Source organism: Zonotrichia leucophrys, chromosome 14 (assembly GCF_028769735.1).
Source record: "Zonotrichia leucophrys gambelii isolate GWCS_2022_RI chromosome 14, RI_Zleu_2.0, whole genome shotgun sequence".
In the NCBI taxonomy this organism is placed as follows: Eukaryota; Metazoa; Chordata; class Aves; order Passeriformes; family Passerellidae; genus Zonotrichia; species Zonotrichia leucophrys.
Genome location: NC_088184.1, coordinates 4,389,618 through 4,412,042, shown reverse-complemented (window position 1 = coordinate 4,412,042; position 22,425 = coordinate 4,389,618). Strand labels below are relative to the sequence as shown.

At 39.4% G+C, this 22,425-nt stretch overlaps 1 protein-coding gene across 42 annotated transcripts in view; it reads right to left on the bottom strand.

Annotated features, from left to right (window-relative positions):
- The window catches only part of RBFOX1 (RNA binding fox-1 homolog 1), a 1,152,005-nt gene that overhangs the window by 107,774 nt on the left and 1,021,806 nt on the right, over nt 1-22,425 (bottom strand). For 38 of the 42 annotated variants that reach the window (XM_064725897.1, XM_064725899.1, XM_064725900.1 and 35 more), the window contains one exon: nt 17,717-17,959. In XM_064725897.1, coding sequence (XP_064581967.1) covers nt 17,717-17,959 — 243 coding nt within the window. Of the gene's footprint in view, nt 1-17,716; nt 17,960-22,119; nt 22,168-22,425 lie in introns of those variants that run through there. The other 4 variants (XM_064725922.1, XM_064725919.1, XM_064725928.1 and 1 more) reach the window with 1 other exon arrangement.

Genomic DNA, 22,425 nt, shown 5'->3' with positions numbered 1-22,425 from the left:
ATTATATATTTTCTATGCTATATATTATATAATGTATAGTATATATTTATATATTATATGTATTATATAATATAGATTATATAATTTTTTTCTGTTGCCATCAAAATCCTGTATTTTGTACTACAAAACAGCATTTGACAAGGCAAGTCATGTATCTGCTATATTGGCCTACCAGGGCTTTGTCATTTGGATTTCTTGCTTGACCAATTGCTCCAAAATAAAGCAAACCATTTCAGCATTTGTGAAGAAATATATTCTGTTCAGAGGAATTATGAGGGCCTTTACAAGATGCTTCACTGTGTGGTCTCTCACAGGTTTTTTTTGTGCTAATTCTGTCAGCCCAGCAAGAGCTCGCAGTGTTCCTTGCAAATTTAAACAACGTCTTCAACTAAAAATCATTTAAAAATAATAATCTACAGAGATTCCTGAAGATATATTTGCACAATTCAAAAACTATCAATCTAAACCGTATCTTAATAAGAAAAGAATGTGTAGATTTTCAACACCTCAAAATAAAAATAAAAATGCGTCTAAATCAAATATTTTCACTTCAGCATTTTTCTTGTCTAGTCCCCAAAAACTATTGAATATCTTTCACATGCAGATGTACTTTTTGAAGAGAAAAAATTGAAAAATAAAATACTTGTCTTGTAACCAGAGAGTAGAGAAGGATGAAAGCAGGTATCAACAGCCTGCAATTCTTTTTTTTATATTTGATTCCAGATTTTATTAAGTGTTTCAATTTAGCCTGGCCCAAACATGGCACTTCATTGAAAAGAGCGGAATGGACTCCAAAGATTAATGACAGTAAAATTATCCTAATCTGTCATAAGCTCTGATATAACAGTAAGAGGAAGTAATTTGCTTTGGTAAAAAGCAATGAGCACCAAAGCATGAAAATTAACACTCCACAGAGGTAGATACTAAATGAGAAATATTAGCTGCATCAGCACATTGGAGACAATTATAAACTGCAGAGGATTTCTGAGACTGAGAAATACTATATTTACTATGATAAAGTCAATTTTATCACTCAGTAAAAGCTCAGTTTGTGATTTTAGTACTGAATTTCTTTCCTCTCAAAGGTAACTTGCATTACTGCTTTCCAAAATTTATATCACTTTTGTTTCCTTTATGCACTATATTGCTTACTTTATCTCATGGAAACTTATTAATACTGAGAAGAGAAAAAAAATCATTGAGTATTACTTTATTTTATTACTTTCTTTGAGCACCCAGACAACACCTGACTTGCTTTGGAGAAATTATATGAGTCAAAAACGGGTTTTTATCAGTTTCAGTCAGTGAGCATTTATGAACAGATGAGAGCCTCTTTTCTCTCTATCTTTTTTTTTTTTTTTACAAAGAGAAATAAATATGAGAAGATAAGTAAAAAGTACACAGGGAAGATACTTTGGCTTTACATTCTTGTATTACAGAATAAATCCAAGCTGAAGATTTTTATAACCACCAGCATTCATACTGAAAGGTGCTAATGCATCATTATGATCTAGCAGGTTGCTCGCTGTGTTTTACAGCCTTTCACACTACATTAACCTTTTGTACCTCAAGTATTTATGACCTCATAAGTAAGTATTTATCAAACTGAAAGCTCATATACAGCACTGTATTTTAGCTCCCAGTTTTTAGGAACATTTATAATTTCTCTTTGCCTACGTTTAGAATCACTTTGGTTTACAGTCCTTGTTTTTAGCAAAGATATTAATGCAAAGTAAAACTGGTTTTACCACTATCCATGGAAATGGCACAAAACTGTAAAATGCCTTAAGTAGGGTCTCATGCCAACGTAAAAAACCCCAAAACAACTTCTCATGCATATTTTATTCTAAAATAAAATAATAAATTGATAGAAAAAGCAAATACAGCTGTTTTGCTCCCTGCAATACACAACAAAATATCAGAGCCAAACAACCAGACCATGCTCATGCTCTTGATACAAGAATTGTCACAATTTCTTAAGCAATAGGTGCCTCACCTACATAAGCTCTGTATTTAACCAAAAAAAACCCCAATCAAACAAACAAAATTACACCAAAACAAAACAAAAAAACCCACAAAAATCTAGCGATTTAGGCATATGCACAGCCCCATTTGAGGAAAAAAACCCCACAGCTGACTAATGTATTGAATAAATATTGCACAAATACAGTATAGGTTGCAAATATTCTTCCCAGCAATTCACTATGAAATGTGAGGTATTGAAACCTACTGTGAGCAAGGCCAAATTCTAAGTTCAGACACATTCCTATAAAATTTGGGCTAACAAACATTATGAATTTTTATATCTCTGAGAGAAACGAGGCCTGTCCAAAGCTGCCTTGTCTTTGTTCCCTCTCAGGTGTGTGTGATATCAGCTCATATATATCCCAGGGTGGGTGCTGAATCAAGAGTTGCTAACTTCACCCTGTCTGCATGGTGTGTCTGAAAGTTAAACTAAGCTGCAGAATTTTACCTTAAAAAAATATTTATATGTATATATAAATTTCCTAAGTAACAGAGTATCTCACCAACATTCCTTTTTATTCATACACCTGAAACATTGCATTCACACAAATCAAGCTGAGGCTGTGATCTGTTCAAAGCTCAATGCTCCAAAAGCATCAGTTCAAAATGAAATTCAGCAATAGCATTCTGTTTTTATGGAGGAAAAAACTATTTCTCAGTCTAGACACTTGGGCTCAGGACAGCCAGCCTCTGCAATCAATTTTGTCACAGATTTGCCTCTGGCAGGTTATTTAAACTACTTGTACCCTAGTTCCTTCTCAACAAAAGCGGAAAAAACAATAATTATAATTCAGCAAAATCTCACCAAACGGACATAAGGATCAAATAAATCCTTTCATGAGATGCTTGGAGAGGATCATCCTCTAAACTCAACAAGAAAGAATCACACTAGATTAGATCAGCAGCAGCACATTCAGAAATATCTCAGTCTCACAGCCAACTCCCAAACCTAAAGAACTCCTGAATATAATAAAGAAATACCTTCATCATCTGAGGTCACAGGCTTGTAAGGTCTCTATCTCAAATTGTTTTGAGAGTGGTAGGAAATAGAATTCAACTCCCTCAGAGAAGGAATGATCAACTGAAAACATATCAGAAATTTTGGAGAAAGCACAGAAGGGCTGCCTTGCATTCACACACAGAAATCCCCCTGTGCTCAGATAATAAAAACCCCCCAACCCCTGAGCTGCAGCAGAGCCTCTCACACATCCTCGTGCAGCCCCCAAAGCCACTGCAGGCATTGCCAGCATCGGCCACATCTCTGTGACCATTCCTCAGCCCCAGGGCAGCTCTGAGCCCCTGGGCTCTGCTCCTGCAGCACCAACCTCAGCCTGAGATCTTCTGTATTTCCCACCTTCAGTACCCCAGAGAGTGGGCAGGGCGCCGGCGCAGTGACTACAGACAAAACACTCAAAGCAAACGTCAAAAAAACCTTCACAGCACTCAAAGCTCTTTTTCTCATGACAAAATCAGCACTAGGATATTGTTTTCACCAAGAGAAGGGTATGGTGTAAAGGTATCTCATCAAAGTGAGAGCAACAAATTCATCATCACCTGGGCACTATTCAAATTAACAAAGAGCCTAGCTGCAAAAAAATGTGAATAGATTTTGGCATGAAATATCTGCTCTTGTTGAAAACTGCTGAGCAAGTGCCACACCTGCTTCTGCATTTCATCAATAGGGCAAGGCGGCACAAAGCACCCCCAAATAATTACTTCTTTCAATTGCATCTTAAAGATTTTCTGGTTAAATCCCATTATGTCACCCAAAAAACGTGCTCAAGAACAATCCCTTGTAATGAATGCACAGTTTTTAGAGGGGCAACAAACTTACCACCAACCAGCTTTTTTTCCTTTCTTTTTTTTAGTCCCAGCAGCAACACACAACAATACAAGGGGACACAGCTTTCCAGTCATTGGTCTGACACTTGTGTGTGACACAAGAGATCTTCCTGCAAATGTCTTAAATAACCCTATGATAAAGCAAAAAGTCTCCTTTTTCTTACAATAAAAGCAAAGCACCATTCTTCATAGAAGAAAATGGATAGATGATAAATAGATAGATAGATAGATAACCCAAAACTTGAATATTCAGCAATTCAAGTCCTCTCTTCTTCCCACTGAAGGCAAAAAGCTTTCAAACACAGGGCACAGTAAGTTCAAGCAAAATAAAAAGTATCAGGTTCCTAAATTATAGCTCCTAGCCTAGGTTCTAAACTTAGTAGCTCCAAATGATCAGTGTCTGAAATATGTCAAATCAATAATTCAATTAATTAGAAAGCTACTCAAATGTGGGGCAATACATTATGTTAAGCAAACTGGAGATACTGAAAGGGGCTTCAGCTCGCAACCTGAATAGATTGTCTGTAGAGAGATTAAACAGCTGATGATGGTGAAAAGCAATATTTTGTAGTGGGTGGCCAGGGCACCCATGGCTGGGAGGGGTGACACGTTTCTCAGTCAGAAATGTGATGGACAAATGACTGATTTTTGCTACAGCAAGACTTGCTACACTCGCCTAGTTAGGATTAACATCACCTGGATCATCTGGCACAGAGTGAGGAGATGTAACATTTCTAGGCATACAAGAGTCTGTTTAAGAAACTTAACTTTGAATAACCCCAGACAAATATCTCATATCCTCAAATTACAACTGGGGGAAATTTCCAGGCAGAAAAATTACATGCATTGGGCTAAGGGGGATACGTGGGAGCCTGGGATACAGCACATTTGTTGTTTTAAAAGTATGTATTTGGAAAAAAACACAACCAAACAAAAAAACCCCAATACCAAGAAAAAACCAAAAAAAAACCCCAGAAATTAAAAAAAAACACCTTACAGTTGATTGAAAACAGAAGCATCTCTTAATGCACAATAATAGTAAAATGATAAAAAAGGGGCTCTCTCCATTAGAAAGCACAGAACAGGATCAGTGATTCAGATGCTGGTGCCTCTGATTGAACATGTTTTGTCCCTAAAATGCATTAAAATCTTTGGGAAGTTGACTTTGTTGTACATGCAAAAAGAGAAGTAACACGGGAAATGGCTGCAAGTTCCTTTCAAGAGAGAACAGAGAGATAAAAGGGATGGATGTGCCATGCTTTCAACTCAGTGGGGAAAAAAAGAGAAGAGGGAGCCCAGCTCAGAAATGAGAGCAAGTTCTAAAATTGGAAACGCTTGCTGGAGACAGGAAGAAGCCAATAGCAGCGTTTTAGGCTGGTGTGAAAGTGCTTTTATTGCATGTGTGAGCCGTTTCACAAGTACAGCTCCTGCCAGCCTGGATGTGAACTCCAGCAAGTGCAGGATGCAGGAGCCTGCAGGGCTCTAGGGCTGCCCAGCACTGAAACACACCCAGAGCTGCCCAGCACCTGCAAACACACCCAGAGCTGCCCCCAAACACACTCAGATCTGCCAGCACCTGCACTGAAACACACCCAGCCTGCAGCTGCCAGGAGCTCTGCATCCATGGGGCAGGACTTGCTCCTAAAGCCAATCCCAGAGCTGCTCCTCCCAAAGCCAGCCCTGGACCTGTCCCTAAAGCCAATCTCTGTTCCTAAAGCCAGCCCTGGACCTGTCCCTGTAGGAGTAACGGGGGGTCACACATGGTCGGGACAGACGGAGACGAGATCTCTTTGAAGCTAAGTCGTATAACTTGCAGTTTATTACAAAGGGCGTGGGTGCAGGGCCCTGTTGCGAGCTGCCAGCCGCAGCTCGGAGCAGGGCCGAGAGAAGAGAGGCTTAAAGTGTAAGAGAGTCAACGGCAAAGGTTTAAGAGCGGAGAGCATGTGGAAAGGAGGGGGTGAAGAAGTGCAGAAGGAAGACAAAGAAAGAAAAGGGCGCGAAGAAGAGCACAAGAGCGAGCAAAGAGATAAGGGAGAAGAGAGATAAGAGAGCGCGAAAGAGAACGAAGTTCTCGTTACAATACAATAAATCATCTTCAGTGTTGAATATTCAGATTCTCATTAACCAATCTACTACAGCACGCATATCTTATAACATTTCTACACAACCTATAAGAATCACTACATTACTATACTATGTTTACGTGTTAAACCCTAAATCTTATTCTTTGGGCCCCATCTGCCAAGCTGCAAGGCCTGCTCTGACTCTTAGGCCTGCCTGCTTGCATTGTTTCCTCCAGGGGGGATTACATTCAACTGGTCACAACTAAGGTATCTCAAAGGTTGCTTTCATTTCAATCTCGCTTATAGTTTCTATATTCTCAAAATCTTTTGCTAGGCAGTCATATTTAAAAGGCTTTCTTGTTTCATCCTCCCCAACATGTGCCTAAAGCCAGTCCCAGATGTGCTGCTAAAACTAATCCCAGAGCTGTTCCTAAAACCAATCCCGGACCTGTTCTTAAAGCCAGTCCTAGGCCTGCTCCTAAAGGCAATCCCAGACCTGCTCCCAAAGCCAATCCCTTCAGAAGCAGCTCTGGCCAATTCCTGTGCTCACCAGCACACAACCCTTGCTAAGCTTATCCTTCCAGTCTAAAATGGGATTTTGTAGCTGAATTCCTGTGTACCATGATATAGATTTATTGGGATATAATATCTCCCACTCATGAGGATCAAACAATGGTGATTTATTAAAAATGACAATGTCTACACTGCAAATATGTTGGCTCCTCCAATTACACTAATTGCAATGAATTTTAAGATCAACACTTGAAGGAAGTACTGTAAAATACAAATTTTTCAATTTGCTCAAAATTTACTTTGTCTCGTTTTAATTTCTCTTTTACATCTTTTATTTTTCAATACAAGTTAATATTTTTTCCCCAAACACACTGTCAAAACTGGAATACATTCTGTATTTAAAAGGAGGTCAAAAGTGACATTCATGTATAAACAACCAAGCTCCATTATTTCTGCTGCTCCAGCTTGGGATAGTTTTGCCACCTGTCCCTGTCAGATTTTCTTTAAAGAAAAAAAGGAAGCTTATGTATGAGAACAAGGAAATACAAATATTCAGAGGTGAAACTTGGCATCTGCTTCACTAAATTTGGCAACACTGTAATTGTAAACTATGTAGGAAAGGAAATGGGGTGGAATATGTCCATAAGAAATCATATTTCTCAGCACAATCAATATTTCCATACCCCTAAAATCAAAAGAATAAGGACTCTAAGTAAAGAGGCAACAGAATCACTACATTTTCAAGTAAATGCATAAGCATAAAGCAAATGTCTCTGGACAAACCTACAATTTTTTCCTCTAAGTAAAAATCCACAAGATTTCTTTTTTAGTATCTTCTAGCTTCAAGCTGAACTCTTGCAAATATTTTAAACAAATTGACATTTTATAACCACATTTTTGGCAACAAATCTCTTTCAACAATATCAGCAATAATATCTTTTGTAATATGAACATATTCAAAAAATAAACCGCATCCTCATGAAAAGCAAAATCAGATGTCCCAGCATTGTTATGACATGAAAAATAGTGAATTTACATACTTTGGGTGTTTTTAGATCTCTCTTTTCTCAGACATGACGTTGTTATAACCCATTTTTTTAAATTTCAGCATCCACTGGAGGAGCTTCATCTGCAAACACTAATTAGCAGAGGCAGGCTCAGATCTTCCTGGCTAGCTGGGTGATCATGCCTGCAATATGTTGCAGCCTTGGTACACATCTTGTTTTCAAATCAAATATTTAGATACTACTCTGGAACAGCTGGAACTGATGTGAATCCTTATGAAATGAAATAGTTGACATCTTCTGACGTGCTTTTTATAACAGCAACAAAAAAAAAAAAAATCCACAGCCACAGAAAAGACTTGATTGTAAGCACACTCTCCTGATTGAATCAGAAGGCAGTCTGCTGCCTTTTTTATCTAAGTCAGAGAATAAAGGAAAAGTATTTGAATTACAATCCAAAGCAAAAACAGCACAGCAAGAGAAACCCTCCATTGTTGCTTTGGGAGGGTGAGGAGGCTGGGAGGCAGTGTTAGCCCAGAGTCTGCAGCCAGTCAGTTTATAGAGATTGAGATGCCCTCAATGGCAAACAATGTGCTCCATGGAGAGAGTTGATGTATCTCCCCCACCTGGGGTGCTCTCAGAGCTGGGGCAGGTGAGGAGCTGCCCCCAGGTGAGTTTTTACCCCTCCTTGGGCAGCATTTGTGCAGAGCTGCAGCCAGGGCAGGGCAGGAGCATGGCACACCCTGCTGCATTCACAGGTGGGTGTTAAATGGGCAGCTCAGTCTGTGTTCCATTTCAGAGGCAGTGACAACTCCCCATGTAGGGAAAAGACCAGAGGCAGTGGCAGCTGCTGCTGTGGGTGAGATTTAAAGAGGTCTCTGCTGGAAAAGCAAATGCAAGAAGCGCCTTTAAGCAAGAATAGCAGAAGACCTAAGGGATCTCTCTTAAAAAGCTGTTGAGACGTTTTCCTAAATCAAAAAAGGCAGCACAATATGCTGATGCTTCAACACAACTGTGTGGGATATCAGCTGAAAAAGCATCTAGAACCAGCAAGCTGCTGCAATTTAGATACAAAAATACCAGAGAAATCGTGTATGTTTTTCACAACCACTATATATTTCCTTCAGAAATTCAGATATTCTCTCCATGCCACATGAAAATCAGTGGTACCTCCTATAGGGGAGGAGGAAATGAAAGCAAGCTAGTAGATATTATTGGAATGAGCAAAAACTGGGAAGAGACATAAAATGGAGACAAAGCCTACATATTGAAAAACAACATAATTGGAAAACAAAAGAAAAACTATAGTTAAGGAGTAGTGTAAGCAAGAAAAGACAATCAAAATATGCACAAAGATTAAAGCAGGCAAGAAGGAAGCAAAACATGAGGATGGTTTTGTAATTATTTTTTAAAAGTTAGCAATTATTTTATATTTCTATATAAAAACCGTCCAACAAATTTGGGAGGTCAGTCACGGTCAACCCACGGCACTATGTCACAGTTTTGTAAAGAAATTGCCATACACATGTAAGATTAATTGAAGACAGAATAAAACAGGTTATTCTCTTATCCCTTCTTCTAGAATTTCTAATTAATTATATTATCAGCCATTTAATGTCTAGATCTGTGCAATATAAAATGACCAACCAATTCTTTCTGCATATAACAGAAAATCCAAATAGGGCGTGATGTGCAAGGGTGACTATTAGCTCAGTCTAATTCTTTTTCCAGCAAAGTCTGAAACAAAGAACTTCTAACCCTTCCCTAAAAGCATATCTGGTGAAAAAGAACATTTTCCTCCGTGTGCTTCTGCCTGCAATGTCTATCTCAGCCTGTCAAGCCACTGGTAGAGCATGAAGCAGCTTGAGATGGATTCACCTGCTTGTGGGTTAAGCCAAGACACAGGGACATGCCTTGTTACTGTCTTTCTAATACTGATGGATAGCCAAGTTAAATGCGTGAATCAAGCCACTCTCTCACACTGACCCTAGAAAGGAACAAATTAAGCAGGCAGAAGTGGTGAGCAAGCCCACACATGAGTAACATTTAATTAAAGTAATTCTGTGGGTGGCTGGGTGTGTGGGAAAGCTGCAGAGAGAGATGTGTGGGAGAGGAATGGAAACTTGAGAGTATAAACAGGATTTAAAAAAGTATTTTCAGGGTTGGGGGGTAAAAACCCACTAAGCCTTCCTTAGCTGAGACCCACGTGTAGTCATGCAGGAGAGTAAGTTTAGCTCTAGGCACAGACTGGCACATGAACAGAAATTCAGCCTCATGATTTAGCGAGAATAGAGGAGGCCTCTCAGCATGGTTTTCACAGATTTTAGCTGCAAACTTGGCCAGTCCTGCAGCTACCCCATCACTCTGACCTCTGACAGCTTCCTGCAAGCAAGGGTAAGGATTTGCTGGATAACCAAGAAGTTACAAACATGTTCTCATTCCAAGCAATGTACAAATTCACTGCAATCACAAGGAGTTGGTGAATGGAGGAATGAACAACTTCTGATAAAGTTGCAAGCCATTAACAGTCAATTATGCCAATTACAAGGGAATGGAAAACATCATTGGTCTCAGCTAACCTAACACAGCCACTCAAGCATGTAGTGAAAATGAGCTAATTTTCACCAAAAAAAATCCCCTCAAAAGGATCAATTTTAATTACCATGGTGTAACGTGGAGCAAAGATGCAGAAGGTCAAATATAAAAGAAGTTGAAATTGGCTATTTCATCACACCAAGGTCCCCTTTGAAATTTATGCTCAGTGTATTCAGCAAAATGTGCAAAAATGGTTTTTCTCTATACATATGAACCCAAAGCACAGCCAAAGCATTTGCATGCCATGGACACTTAGGCTGCAGAGAGAGAAGAAAAAGTCAATAATGTAACACGGAAAATAATTGGTATGGAGGAGTAAAGAGCCCCAGAGACAATGCAAAGTACAAGAAAACTTAAAAAACCAATATTAGCCCAGCTCTTTCAGGGACAAGCAGGAAGAAAATCCTAAATTGTTTAATTGGTCAATTAAACTTGACAGATTAGAAATTAATTGGTAATGCTTTCTAGAAGAAACTTTTCAAGTTGCAGTATTATGACCATCTCTGGTTGATAATGTGATTGAAAGACCCCTGCAATGATCTGCCTCAGAGCTGGCTGGAATTACCTGCTGAAGTGAGCTGAGAACTGTTAGGGTGCCCTATGAAGAACATTCAGAAGGGTAATCAATGACATCCAGCTAATTTATTTGAGCAAACATGACTAAAGATGACAGAGCATAATTGCTATCTTTATCCTTGTTGTTGGGGTTTTTTTTTTTGGTTTTGTGGAAGAGCTTCAGCTTTAACATTTCACCAAGTTCAAGCAGACAAAAATGAGGAAAGTAAAACATCACAATATCTATAGAACTCCACAAAAACAGAACAATATTTTTTCTGTCTTCTGTTTCAACATCATATTTTCAAATTTTTCTTGCTGTGAGAATCAAAAGGTGAAAGAAGCAGAGGTGACACCTGAAGGACAAAGATCAGGCACTGAGATGTCAGAAGAGCCCCTGTGCAGGCAGCTGGCAGGGTAAGGCTGCTGTCCTCACACCGCATACCCACTCACACAATCACAAAACCCAAATTCACTCAGCAACACAGGAAAGAGAGGGTGGTGATTTATCCTCTTCCCAGCCACAACAACGAAACACAAACATGCATCCATAAACAGCATCACAGGAGCAGTGTCAGGTTCTGTGTATCCTGGAGCAGAATCTATTTTGGAGCTGGCAGTGCCAGCAGAGGGGCTGAGGTGGGCAGTGTGTTCCTGCCACTCCTCAGCACAAGCAAAGGAGCACACGAGGGGCAGAGCTGCAGGGCTGGCACACAGGGCTCGCAGCAAGGAAGCCTCTTAGAGCAATAATGCCTGTGATCACGAGTCATTACTGTGCCTCACGGCCCCAGCACAGCATTATGTTCTCTATTTGGGATGTCAGTTTTGATCTCCTCACTGTGGAGCAGGAGCTGGACTGGGTTCCTGGCTTCTGCAGCTCTGAAGCACTCAGGGTCTCAAAAAAAGCTCCTTGAAATATTTCCTTCAAGGAGCAGTTGGGACCAGATATAATGGGTAGTATAAATGAAATAGCACACCATGCTGGTAGAATAGCCTGCAGCAGCAGGGTATGATTTAGATGAATAAACACTGCTGTAAGAGTTGTCAAAGCATTATCAGCTATCTAGCATACTGGTGGCAAACATCTAGAGACAAAAATATGGCACTGAAATGGAATAAAAATCAGGTCATTGATACCAGTTGGCAATAAAAAGGTCCATGGGGGAATGTTGAGACAGTGTTCACAGGGGTCTGAGGAAGAGGGAAGAAATGAGGATCTGATTCCATGTTTCAGAAGGCTTGATTCATTGTTTTATGATATATATTATATTAAAACTATACTAAAATAATAGAAGAAAGGATTTCATCAGAAAGCTAGCTAAGAATAGAAAAGAAGAAATGAATAACAAAGGCTTGTGGCCCACACAGAGAGTCCAGGCCAGCTGACTGTGATTGGCCATTAATTAGAAACAATCACAAGAGACCAGTCACAGATGCACCTGTTGCATTCCACAGCAGCAGATAACCAATGTTTACATGCAGCTAATGCAGCCCACAACCCCAGGAGATGGAGAGATCATGTATGGAACAGTAGGAGAGAAAGAGGAGATGAGCCAAGGGAGAAAAAAAGAAACTAGGGGGGAGGAAAACCACTTATACTAATAAACTACGTAAAGGATAGAGCAGGAAAAAGAGCTAGTAAAAACCAGAAACATGCTGCAGAAAACTGTAGTAATCATCTACTCACCGGCAGGCTTAGACAACACACTAAAGCACTTTAAATGCTTCCTACTCCCAGCTTCCTCACCAAATTAATAAGCACAACACAGTAATTGGCACACTAAATCCCCTAAAATATCAGCAGATATTGTACATATCTCACTTCTCCAAAACAACAAAGTTCAACATGGCAAATAATTTTGCAGTCCACAGCATCACTAAGCCTTGACAAATCCTCAGATGAAAGGATGGACTCTGCAACACGACAAAAAAAGGCACAAACCTGGACAAATTAAAACCAAGAAAACAACACATCAAACGTAGAGGCCATTACATCCCAAATACTATAAAATATTTCAAGGGAAACAGGGCAGATGGAAAAACAGACATAATATTTAATACATCAATTATTTTCACACAGAAGTACCCGATTCAGTGGATGCCACCAGAGGAATTTTGGTAGTAACCAAGTTGAAATTTAGTTCTAACTGTGAAGTCAGAAGGAAAATTCCTTATCATCTCCCCAGGCCAGAGACAACCCACATCTCAGCACTGAACATCTTCTACAGGGCCTGAACAGCCCTGCATCCCCTAATGGTGGCTGCTGATGCTCAGCATTTCAGACATGGATGGATCACTCCTCCAAGTAAACTGCCTTTTTCCCTCAAGATCTCCCATCCAAACACACAACTTCTCACACAACTTCTCAGCCCCTGAAGCCTGGTGAAGGGTCAGTCCAAAACAGAGGGACTGCACCATCGTCTCAAGTTTTATGCAGAAGTAGAATTAAGTTGAAAGCAGCACATTTTTTATATACACACATAAACCACAGAGCATTGCTGCAACCTCAGCTCTTACCACACCATGATAGTCACTTTCATTATTAGTGTAATACATTAGAACAGGAAATACTAGAGAAACATTTACTTACTAGAGTAACTTTACTGTTACTTGCTCCCTTACACGTGCCCAGCTAATGACCTTGTTATTTACACACACATCTCCTGCTGTCATCAACAGAACTTGTGCAGGAAAGCCACTGGCAAAAACTGAACAAGTTTTGCTCAGAGTAATTTATATACAATACAAATGCATCTTTATATGTACAGAGGTAAAGGCTGATTTAATAAAATGATTAATTGTCTTACTTAAAAATAGTTTAATACATATAACTAATTAACGTAGCATTCCAAACCACTCTACAACATCATCAGACATGTCACTTTTAGCATAACTTTGTGGCATAATTTTCATAGATCCACCCTTCTAGGAAGAAGCCATTTACTATTTTGGTTAATGCCTTAAGACATGTTTGATTCTATGCCACTCCAAAAGTCTAGCAGCACTTAAATAACCCAGTGCTGCTTGATTATTGATTTTGCATATACTCAGATGCATTCCCTCCTTACTCAAAGTTAACAAACATATGGATCCAAAAAGATGAAAACCAGATATGCTCAGAGAACACTCAAAGTAACTTTTGACAGTATTTTATTACCTACTGATAATTTCATATTATTTCAGCTAAATCACCCTGTCTTTAATCATTTACTACCCTTTAATTCTGTCCCTCTTCTCCCGTTTCTCAGCACCACAGTCAGAATTAGCAATCCCTGCACATGCAATCTGAGCACCTCTTGTTCCAGCACTTACCCTGACAGAATACTGTGTTACACTATTTTATCTAAATAGATTAAAACTGGTCACTGGGAAATACACTTTCTACAAGTACAAGAGCGTGTCCAAGAGTACGTGAAGTACTTCTGAGCATGAATTACAAGAGCACTCTGCACAAAATTGCAATCCTGCAATAAAACCGATGATTGGAATTTTGTTCAGCTTGTGGAAAATGGGGATGCTGGGCTGGGCCCAGGATCACATCCTGGGCTGCAGTTGAGGATTCAAGAGGAGTTGCACAGAATGAGTTTATTTTTATTATTTTTCTCTTTACTGGGTATTATCATCCTATTGCAGGGGTTCCATAGTGCTGTCTCCTTATCACAACAGTTCCATACCTTCTGGGTGTTTCTCATGGGCATCTCCTCACAGCACTGACTCTTTCCTCTTCCCAAAGCAGCCACTGACTCCAGTTCCCTTCTCACCCAGCCACCCCTCTCTTTTATAGCATCTGCTTCTCATTGCTTACAGCTGTGGCCTGGTAAAGTCAGGCCTGCTCCTGATCTTTGATAATTGGCCCAGCTGCAACTCCTTAGGGCTAAGATCACTTTCTACACTATCTTTATTTTCTTACATTCTATCCCCCCTACAGCTGGGGTTTAGGTGCCGCTAGACCCAATGTGAGCTCCAGTTCAGTGACCGATTCTTTCAGACAAGAAGAAAGAACTTTGAACACTCAGCCTGGGATGTATCTCACCTCAGCATGGATTCCGTCCTTCATGGAGGAGATTAAGTCACTTTTGCTAGTAATTCTACAGTTTAGACAATTGCCCTGCAGTTTTTTAGGTTCCCATTGCAAAATTTTAAGATCCATTTTCTAATGGTATATCCAGCTTCACATGTTCATACATCTATGAGTGAGAAAATTCAAAAAACTGGTCTTGCCTCCAACAGCTTGTCCTTAATCACAAGAGCTTTATTTTATGAATGATTGACCAGTTGATTATTCTTCTTTCAAATGCATGTCATAAACAGCTTACTGAAAGGAAACTAAATAAAACCATTGGGACCTACCAAACAAATGCCACCGTGTCCCCACACCAATTCCCCTTAAAACTCTTCAACTGGAAATCAACTATTCTCAAAGCTAGTAGAAATTAGAAAAAAAACCCATATTTTTTCTGCTTTGACAATAAAGACCACATGGAGGTACAATGCTGACACAGTGCTGTTGAAGCTCTCTTTCATAATAAAAACTTATATTATTAAACCTATAGAGTACAGAGGTGGACCCTAATAATGTTACAAAGCCCATGTTAAATCTGCCTGGGATCCATCTGCACATATCTATTTATAAAGTCACCACGGTTTGCCAAGACCAATGGCTAATGACACCCAGAAAAACAGATTTTAAACCTAGGTACCTGTAATTAAATTGTGCAAGCAATATTTGTCTGTAAATTTGTAAACCTGAATGGTGCACAATGTGTTAAATGTCAGTGCAGATCCATAGATGAGCACATTTCTTAGAAACCTGCCTTTTCATTGCACTGCTCTTGAGGGAGAGCATCCACAGCTTTCAATATAGCATTACAATTTGGAAAAAAATATCTTGTTAAAAACCAAACCATACTAAAACTTTCTCAAACAGACCTTAAAGTTAAAAGGAAGGAAATCGAATTCTTTATAAACAGCATGAGAGCTACTTCAAAATGCTCTGTCCATTCCTCTATAAGAAAGGAAACCAGAATGCAAGGAAAGGATCCACAATAAAGAGAGCAAATAACTATACCACATTCCCTGAATATAACAGGTTAGTGGAATTGAAGTGTTATCCTGCAGAGAATGGAAATTCACTCCAAGGGGAAACAGAAGGGAAAAGGTGTCTGACAGGTAAAATACAAGTTGGATACTAGGAAGGCAAAAAGCAAGAGCAGATAGCAAAGGCCACAAAACCAAATAACAATAAAGCCTCTTTGCATATCAGAAGCAGGGAATCATTGGATTTGCTAGAGCTGGGATTGAATAGAGCACTTGAAGAAGATAAGGGCATTGCAGACAATCCAAACTATGTCTTTTCACCAGCCTTTGCTATGGAAAGTGTTGGGAAAACACATCCCCGACTTCTCTGATAAAGTGAGTGACATTTCTTCAAACTGAAAAATCAAAACGGGGTGAGGAAACACAATCAATTGAAAGCAATAAATGATGAGGGATGAGCTCCTGTCCCACTCCCATCGACGGGTCTTTTACCATTGATTTTAGCACTGTCAGGATTTCACTTCAGGACTGAACAGAAACAGTTTCAAAACATGAAAAGGCTGAGCTGGCCATCATAGGGGATTGTTCAAGTTGCAGCAGTGGTCACAAAAACCAAGCAAAATCAGAGAATAGAAAAGAACAAAAAAGGTACAGGAGGAAATTCTATCTTTTTAGTCAATATCCAATCTCTTCTGGAGTATATATTCAGCTTAGGATTCCTGCTCTAAACCAATGACAGTGGTATTTGACAAAAGTTGGACAACAATCAAAAATGATTATGGAAGCAAGTTTTAAAAGCTGGAAAGAACCAGGAATTTAAGTTAGCAAAGAGATGGATAAGAGGAAACACAGTAGAGCTGCAAAGAATGCTATGAGATACCAGCAAATAGGATGCTCTTCAATTTAAACTTTCTCCTAGTACTGGAGAAAAGAGAAACTCAGGGCAATAAAAAAGTTACCAAGTTAGAAATAAAACAAACAAACAAACAAAAAATTACTGCATAAACCACAAAAATGTTTAATTAATTCACAAGGATTTCTCTGTTATAATAGCAAAGAACATTCCTTGGTGCCTTTGATATTGCTTTCCTTTCTTGCACAACCCATACAAAGAAATTAGTGGCATGGCAATAAACATAAATTTGCAGAGCTCATTTAGGAGAATGTGCTTTCCTTTTCTTCTTGCCCTAATGCATGAAACCTTTTAGGCTGGATATGAGCCAGGAAGGAAAGGGAGGTAAACTGAGGCACGGAGAATGGCTGAGGCAAGGATGAGGACAGCCAGGAGATGCTTCCAGCACTGTTCTGTGCCCCATCCTGCACATGTAACACTGGGGCTGGGTGATGGCTCAAACCTGCCAGCTCCCGGCCCTGGATATATTGGGTCCCACTCTAGAATTAAGACAGAAACACTAAACTATCAGTGTGTGAAATTTGTGACTTAAATTACAAGGTAGAGCCATCCAAGGAGCCTCTTGCATAATTCATGACACTTGAGAACTTCACATATAAATCAAATAGACGGAAAGTCTATCATTTCTGCTCTGTTTAGCACAGATCCACACACAACTTGGGTAATGGCTGCACAAACAAGCTCTCTAGAAAATACAATATTGCAGACATGCTCTTCACAATACTAATTCACACAGTAAATTTTGTACAGGACCATTCAAGTAATACTTTTATTAAAACTGCTTGTGTCAAAAACACAGAGGTCATAAAAATAATCAAATGAGTCTGGTTAGGGTTTTTTCGTTGCTTTCTTTGGCCCTGAAAATGAATGCTTACAAACACTCATGTGCAATGTTTTTCCATATTGGACTTAATTAAAATTTATGCTGTGATTCATCGGCTGGCTATTAATCATTTTGTCTAACACCACTGAAAATGAAACTCCAGGTTCTACAAAGCTCCAAAACCAATGAAAACACATTCTCCAGGTTCAACAGCAAACTCTGACAGACTTTCAACCTTAACATGGTGCCTGAGCCTGATGCAAACGAAGCGTGTCAAGGGAAAAAACATTATTGATAAACACACACAAAACACAGAGCTTTAGAAAGAGCAGTAACCTTGACTTACTGTGGCTGTGCCGGAGACAGTTTGTGCATTTGTGTCAGCTGCACTCTGTTCAGAGTGTGTCTGAGCAGGAGGGTACATGTTTAACGTGTGCTCTGGAACAGTGCTTTGGCCTGTGTAGTCTGGAGCTGGATGCGGATGTGGGGCTGTGTATTCTGCAGGGATACCGTTCTGAGGTGGAGCAAACTGGGCTGAGGCATAAGGCTGTGCCATTGTGTCAGGAGGTGCTGTAGCTTCCTGATTACCCTGTGGAAATCAAAGGGAAAAGAAAAATAATAATAATAATAAAGGAAGAAACATGGCGTGAGATAAAATAAGCCAAGGTCCGCACCCGTAACACAGAGAGCATCCTGGCCTGAAAAGGGCACAGTGGCTGCTTCTTGAGGAGGATATTTCTTATCTGCATTAAATGCATCCTGCTAACCCTATTAAATATTATTATAATTAGACAAACCAATCGGCTGCTCGCTGGATAATTGTAGGCCAGTCTTTAGGCAGGAAAGGTCAGGGAAATCTGCCTGCACTAATGATGCCTCAGCTCAGACAAGGAAAAGGGACAAAGCCAGTAAATTCCAAAGGTGCCTGAGCACAACTGCCAGCACAGAGCTGGGGTAAGCTCAGCCCCCAGTCTGTGATCACTCTGACCATTTACAGAACGCAATATAGGTTGTGCAAAATTTGGGTGCATACTGTTAACAAACACTAAAAATACCTATGTGCAATAGTGCCCTGAGATATTCAGAATACTTTGAGATACTCTTCATTGAGCCATTGCATGCCACAAATGTAAAATAGTAATGAGATCTAGTCAAAATATTAAGTATTTGAATCTACAAGTGCATCAGTTCAAAGCCTCAAATAACATAAAAGAAAAAATTCTATGTCAAGAGAAATAGATTTAAGAACTTTAAAAGTTTTACATTTGAAGACAACAGTATTTCATTTCCATATCACAATTAGCCTATAGCATTAATAACACTAGCCTCATATCTTTATAGAGAGATGCATATTTCCATTTGATATAATAAAGAATAGCCAAGCCTGTTAATTTATCAATTTAAAAACTTCTGACTAAATGTTTTCCCCACACCAAAAAGCAATAATTCTAGAGGAGCAAATGTACACTGCAATCTTTCTGAACCTATATAAAAAGTGTCCAGAATGAGATTTTGCCGGAGACACAATTAGAGGCCATTAGTGCAGGGACTATCCCAACCTCAGGTAAACTAATTTACAAAATAAAATTATCCCACTAATAAGCAAGGAATAGAAAAATACACAGTCAAAAATTTAATTACCTTTCAAACTACTCCATCATTTTCCCACCAACACATGTACAAGCACCTGCCCAAAACTATTGCAGGGATTTTATTCCTACTCATCAGTCCTTGATTTCCCAATTTAAAATAGGGTGGGAGAATAAAAGACATTCTTCTGCACTTTGTACTTAAGGGCATTTACAGCCAATTTCAGCTAATTCAGACATCAGCTCTCTGACCTGAAGTCATCCTAAACTCAAGAGCTTTTAACAATTCACACAGGAGTTAAGTCTTGGTACTCGACAGGCTTAAAAGAGAAAACTGAATTTTCCTCTGTAAGAGGCACTTAGTGTGTCTGAAAAAATTAGAACTTTATATTAGCAATCAAACCCTCTGTAATTTTAATCCCATCTTTGCTGCTGGTTTTATGTATGGCATTGAGCAAGTGGTTTGCATTGTTTCATTCATCCATCTTTAGGAAATCAGTGTCATTTACTGACTTCACAGGGTTAAGTCACTAAGATTTGTTTGTCTATCTGCAATTTAGCAAGGTTAATGTTGCACTGAACTAGTCCTGTTAAATTTCTGTGGAGGCTAAAACCTCTTGTAAATGTGTACTTTTACCCTCTAATATTAAAATGGTCAAGGCTCCTTTCTCATTTCTCTTACCTAATATTTTCACTATTGAAAAATATATTTAAATCCAGATGAAGCAAAACCCAGGAATGACTGGATTACACCAGAGACATTCATTAAATGTTAAAGAAGTACTTTTAAAACTTGCGTGGGAGGCAGCCAACCTTAAATTTTTTAATCAGCTGTTTCAGGAGGGACTTGAGCAAGGGGTGAGAAGGAACAGAAGCAAACCCAGATTCTGCCTCTGTTAGCATTTTCGCTGTGCTGGTTTTGCAGCACAGGAGCTGGTCAGGGCTGGTCCTTGAGCCACTGCTTCCTGTCAGATGCTGAACACGCCACCAGAGCCAGCAGCTGTTCAAAAAGGGCAGCAGTGGCATCAGAGGGACCAAGGGGGGATGTCCAGGTGCATTTCACCAAAAGGGTTTTGTGCCACCTCCAGCCCTGAACCAGATGTTGCTGAGACCCCCCACTGTTCCTCATTAACCTTGACAGCAGTTCCATGAGGACCCCAATTAATATTCAAAGCGTCCACACCTAGTGCTAATTACAGCTCATATTTAATTAAGAGGGTTGAACTTTTCCATTATTTTTACCAGCGACTCCAAACTTTTTAGATTTATCACAAAATGGCAAATTGTGAGGGCAATTTCAGAACCTCCACAATGCTGGGACTCTTCTACCTCTTCCATTAGACTTCTTCAACTAAAGTCTATTAATAACTGAGACCCAATTAAGAAGTAAATAACAAAAGGTCAGGGATTTATCTCTTTTTTTTTTTTTTTAACTAACTTGTACATATTCAGAGATTTACAGCCTTGTCATTGAAGAAACCAACCCCACTGTGCTTACAGCAGAAAACTGACAGACAAGATTATCAGTGCAGGCTCTGCAGGTTCATTCAATTGTTGGAAGACAGGGGACATTAAAGAAATTAAACTTGCAGATGCTACTGCAGGCCCTAAGTTTAAAATGATAGTGACAATAAATCTGAGATGTTCATCCCTTAAAATAAGTGACTACTGAAGCCTTTCCTAACCTTTAAAATTAGAGTGAATTTATTATTTATAATTAATTCAACAGACAAGGTATTGCAATCTAATATAAAAACCTGTATGCTGAAACAAGTTCTTTACTATTTATTTGGTTAATAATAGCAAAGCCAATTGTTCAGAATACTAATTTCTGTCAAGAACAATGAAGTGTCATCTATCACACATTTGTGCCTACATGTGGTTGATGGAAACTCCAGACTTCACAAGAGATACACTTGAACAGATTTTAAGGAACCAAAAATTCCTTAAATAGAATCACCTAAAATGTTCCTTTATTGTACTCTTTAAAATACAGTGAAGTGAAATTAATAAAAGAAATAACAAATTCTAATGCATTAAGTTGAAAATATGAAATAGCTCTAAATGCAAGAGGAAATACTGATCCTAAATTAGCCTATGAACTCAGGGTAATTTCAAAGCTGTGCATGACAGTACACAGGCATGGCTTAACCCCACCCAGGCAGGAGGGGCTGAACAGAAGTTGTCCCTTCAGACTCAGTTCCAAGTATCTTTAAGATTAAATGACCCCTTAATGCTCACTTTGTGCATGGTTTTTTAAAAAAGTGGTTGTTGGCAACAGCAAGAACAAAGGATGGCAGGCAGTCAGGCTCTGCTAAATGTTCTGGCCCGAGTCTTAATGAAAACCACATTTCAACTGAAAAATATGCTTTACGTGGCAGTGTATAAGATCAAATTTATTGCTTTCTGGTTAAATGTTGAACTCTAAAGAACAAAAAAAAAAAAAAAAAAAAAAAAAAAAAAAAAAAAAAAAAAAATTCCAACGATGTAGGTAAGTAAAGATTCTCCTATTTCATCCATATTATCCCATCTGAACAAAAGCTTAGAATTTAAACTGCTCCTCCTATCTCAGATGACTTTTCAGCATCTCCTCCTCTGAAAAGATTTCATAATTAAGAAATGTATAAAAAGTGTCAAAACATAATAAGGCAAGCATGTTATGTTTGTACACAAAGGAGAGAGCAGAGAAAACATTTCTTAAGCAGTGTTTCTTTTTCTTAAAAACACATTTGGTGCATAAAAATGTATTCAATGAAAACCTTTCTGCTTGCCTGCGTTTTGAAGTCGAACTCACAGTTTATTGTTTGTTTTGCTCTGTTTTCCGTTTGGTGCATTTTGTTTCTTTGGCAAGAGATATTTCACATTTAGAGAAAGCCTCCTGTACTGTAGTTAAATGAGCCAAACTGCATCGTATCCTTAGGGCACAGAAACAAAGAAGAAAAAATGCAACGTTTCTCTGCAAACCTGCTGGTTCTAAGGGCACAGATACATCTAGCAAAAACGCGATTCCCCATAGCTTGCCCTGCTTCAGATTTAAGCATCAATACTCGGCTTAGAAGCCTTGCATGCAGTGGTGCAGCTGTTTATAAGAACTGCCCTGGCGTGACTAAAAACCAAGAGTTTCCAGTAAAAATAAAAGTGAAAATAAAAGTGAAAATACCTGCTGTACCATGGTGCTGCCTCTATTCTCCATACACTTAGCAGCTGCTCTGCTCCCAGGCCATGCAGCATCTGCCCAAGAGGAGCATCAGCGCTGGCTGGGGGCGTGTGAGCAGCGCAGGGGTGAGGGAGCTGGGGGTGCTGAGGGAGGGGGAGCCCATGCAGGGCTCTGTGCCCTCCCTCCTGACATCCCAGAGCTCCCAAACCCTGATGGGGCTCTGTGCCCTCCCTCCTGACATCCCAGAGCTCCCAAGCCCTGATCCAGATGGGGCTCTGTGCCCTCCCTCCCTCCCCACATCCCAGAGCT